This window comes from Notothenia rossii, assembly GCF_949606895.1.
Source record: "Notothenia rossii genome assembly, chromosome: 6".
Classification (NCBI taxonomy): Eukaryota; Metazoa; Chordata; class Actinopteri; order Perciformes; family Nototheniidae; genus Notothenia; species Notothenia rossii.
This window is the reverse complement of record NC_136909.1, coordinates 27819072-27821200: the sequence shown is the minus strand read 5'-3', so window position 1 is coordinate 27821200 and position 2129 is coordinate 27819072. Positions and strand designations below refer to the sequence as shown.

General features: G+C 40.5%; 1 protein-coding gene across 2 annotated transcripts in view; it reads right to left on the bottom strand.

Annotated features, from left to right (window-relative positions):
* jak2b (Janus kinase 2b) overlaps window positions 1-1524 on the bottom strand; it is a 25667-nt gene extending 24143 nt beyond the window's left edge. Inside the window, exon 1 of one of the 2 annotated variants that reach the window (XM_079685985.1) lies at window positions 1390-1524. In XM_079685985.1, coding sequence (XP_079542111.1) covers window positions 1390-1394 — 5 coding nt within the window. In that variant the 5' untranslated portion in view covers window positions 1395-1524. The remainder of the gene's footprint in view (window positions 1-1389) is intronic. The other variant, XM_079685986.1, reaches the window with a different exon arrangement.
* Window positions 1525-2129: the final 605 nt, after the last annotated feature.

Below are 2129 nucleotides of genomic sequence, written 5' to 3'. Positions count from 1 at the left end.
AACAGATCTGATACAGACTGATCCAGATTTGAACACTTCCATGACGTCACAGAAGTGGCGCTACGGCTATTGGGCCAACTCCACCAATCAGGAGGAGACAGCCACGGAAATTGCCGTTCGAAAGCGCTGGAGACGCTGTAGTACATATGCCAGGCCTGTAGATGGTGCTGTTCTCACAGAATCAGCCCATGCAAAGACAGTGTTAAATTGAGCGAAATGAGGAATGGCTAAAATGCATGATCTGTTTGGTATTTTGAAAAATAAAAAGTATAAATATGCCTTATATAGGTATGGTCCTACACTATATTATTCAAATATAGCATGATAGGTCCACTTTAAGTAAACACAGAGCGCATAAAAGATTACTCTTTAGGACCTACACTTGAAAACAATATGTCTGTAGTAACAACAAAGCGGACCAAAAGGTCAATAAAGATTGTCTAAAATGTCAGTTCTGTTTGTTTTATCATCAAACAGAAAACTAGCGATTTATGAGGGTTAGTCTAGCCTCTGTGCACTAGTTGCGTCGTACTTTTATTGAGTCTTAAATTGTACTAGGGCTGAACAATTAATCGATTTTAAATCGAAATCGCGATTTGAAATGATGCGATTATCAAATCGCAAAGCCTGCGATTTTTTTCAAAATCTTTTCTTTTTTTTTCAGATTTTTTTTAATTTATTCTTGTGTGTCAGTCATCCACACCAATCAGAAGTGCTGTGCTCCACATGTACCAGCCATTGTTAACCAATCAGAAGTGGACCATGATAGAAGGTGATAGACAGATTGTGACAGATTTTCAAAGTGCCTGCCCTTTCCAAATGGCTTCCAATGGAGATGGTTTGGTGAAACAAACCATCTGAGTCAGGTTAGTAATGCTCCATCACATGTGTTACATCTCTTACAGGGTGAATCTTAAACTGAAGCTTGACTTTAAAGCAACCCAACGGAAGTTTCATGTTCTTTCACTCGTAGCTCGGGGTGCGGGGGTGCTAGAGACGGGAGCATGTTGATACGACCTTCCTACCTGGAGATATGGCTGCATTTTACAATAAACTTACGTTGGGTCGCTTAAAAACAAATATCGCATTTAGAATCGCAATCGCAATATTTGTCAGAAAAATCCCAATTCGATTTTTTCCCAAAATCGTGCAGCCCTAAATTGTACCTATGCTAAAGCTACCATATTTTTGCTTATCCATAAACAGAGGAAAGCAAGGTAAACAAACTGTAAACAAAGCATTGCGAATATTGAACGAGCAAACTATTTCTCTGCTGATAGGTTTCACTGTGGCCTGTTGATAACCTTATCTTGGGACCTATGCCCCGGGTTACAGCAAACACATGAATGGGGATGCATTATGCAGGCTTTGCACGCTTGGAGAACTTACTGCATGCCTTGGCTGCATTTATACACAACTCCTCAGCCACATAGTTTCCAGGTGGGTAGCTGAGAGTGCTGCCGTCGCCCACTCCTTGGCCGCTGTAGTAGAAATGAAGCCTTAGAACAGCAACCACTGGTCTTGTGTCCGGAGATTCCCGATGGGCGTTTCCATTTTGGTGCACGGCAGGGCATGTGTCAGTCACAGTTGCCATGGCTGGCAGGGAGGCCATCAACAACTAGCAACCTGAAATCAGATTAATGTGAAATGTCACCAGAAATAATGAAGGCTTCATTTTAGGGATGTCCCGATCACCTTTTTTTGCTCCCGATCCGATTCCGATCATTTGATTTTGACAATTTGCCGATCCCCGATTTTTTTCTCCCGATTCCGATCTTTTGAAAATCACGTTATCAGCTCCGATCCCCGATCACGTGATCGGATCGGGACATCTCTACTTCATTTGTTTTTTAAGTATAAATCAGATTTTCTCAACTGTTGCATAAACTGTTATTGAAAGTCCAGCATTACATAAAGCAGCCGTGCAGAGGAATCTGTTTCTGGAATAAGATCATTAAATCTGTAAATCTAATTCAAAAATAGGGTTAGGTTAGGCTAGGGTGAGAGTTATAAAATACTCCACTGAAAATTACTATTGAGATTTTTCAGCCCAGTTGCATCACAGTTATCAAGTTTCAAGTGTATAATTTCAAAAAATTACTTATATTTTAATGGGCAAGAATCTATAT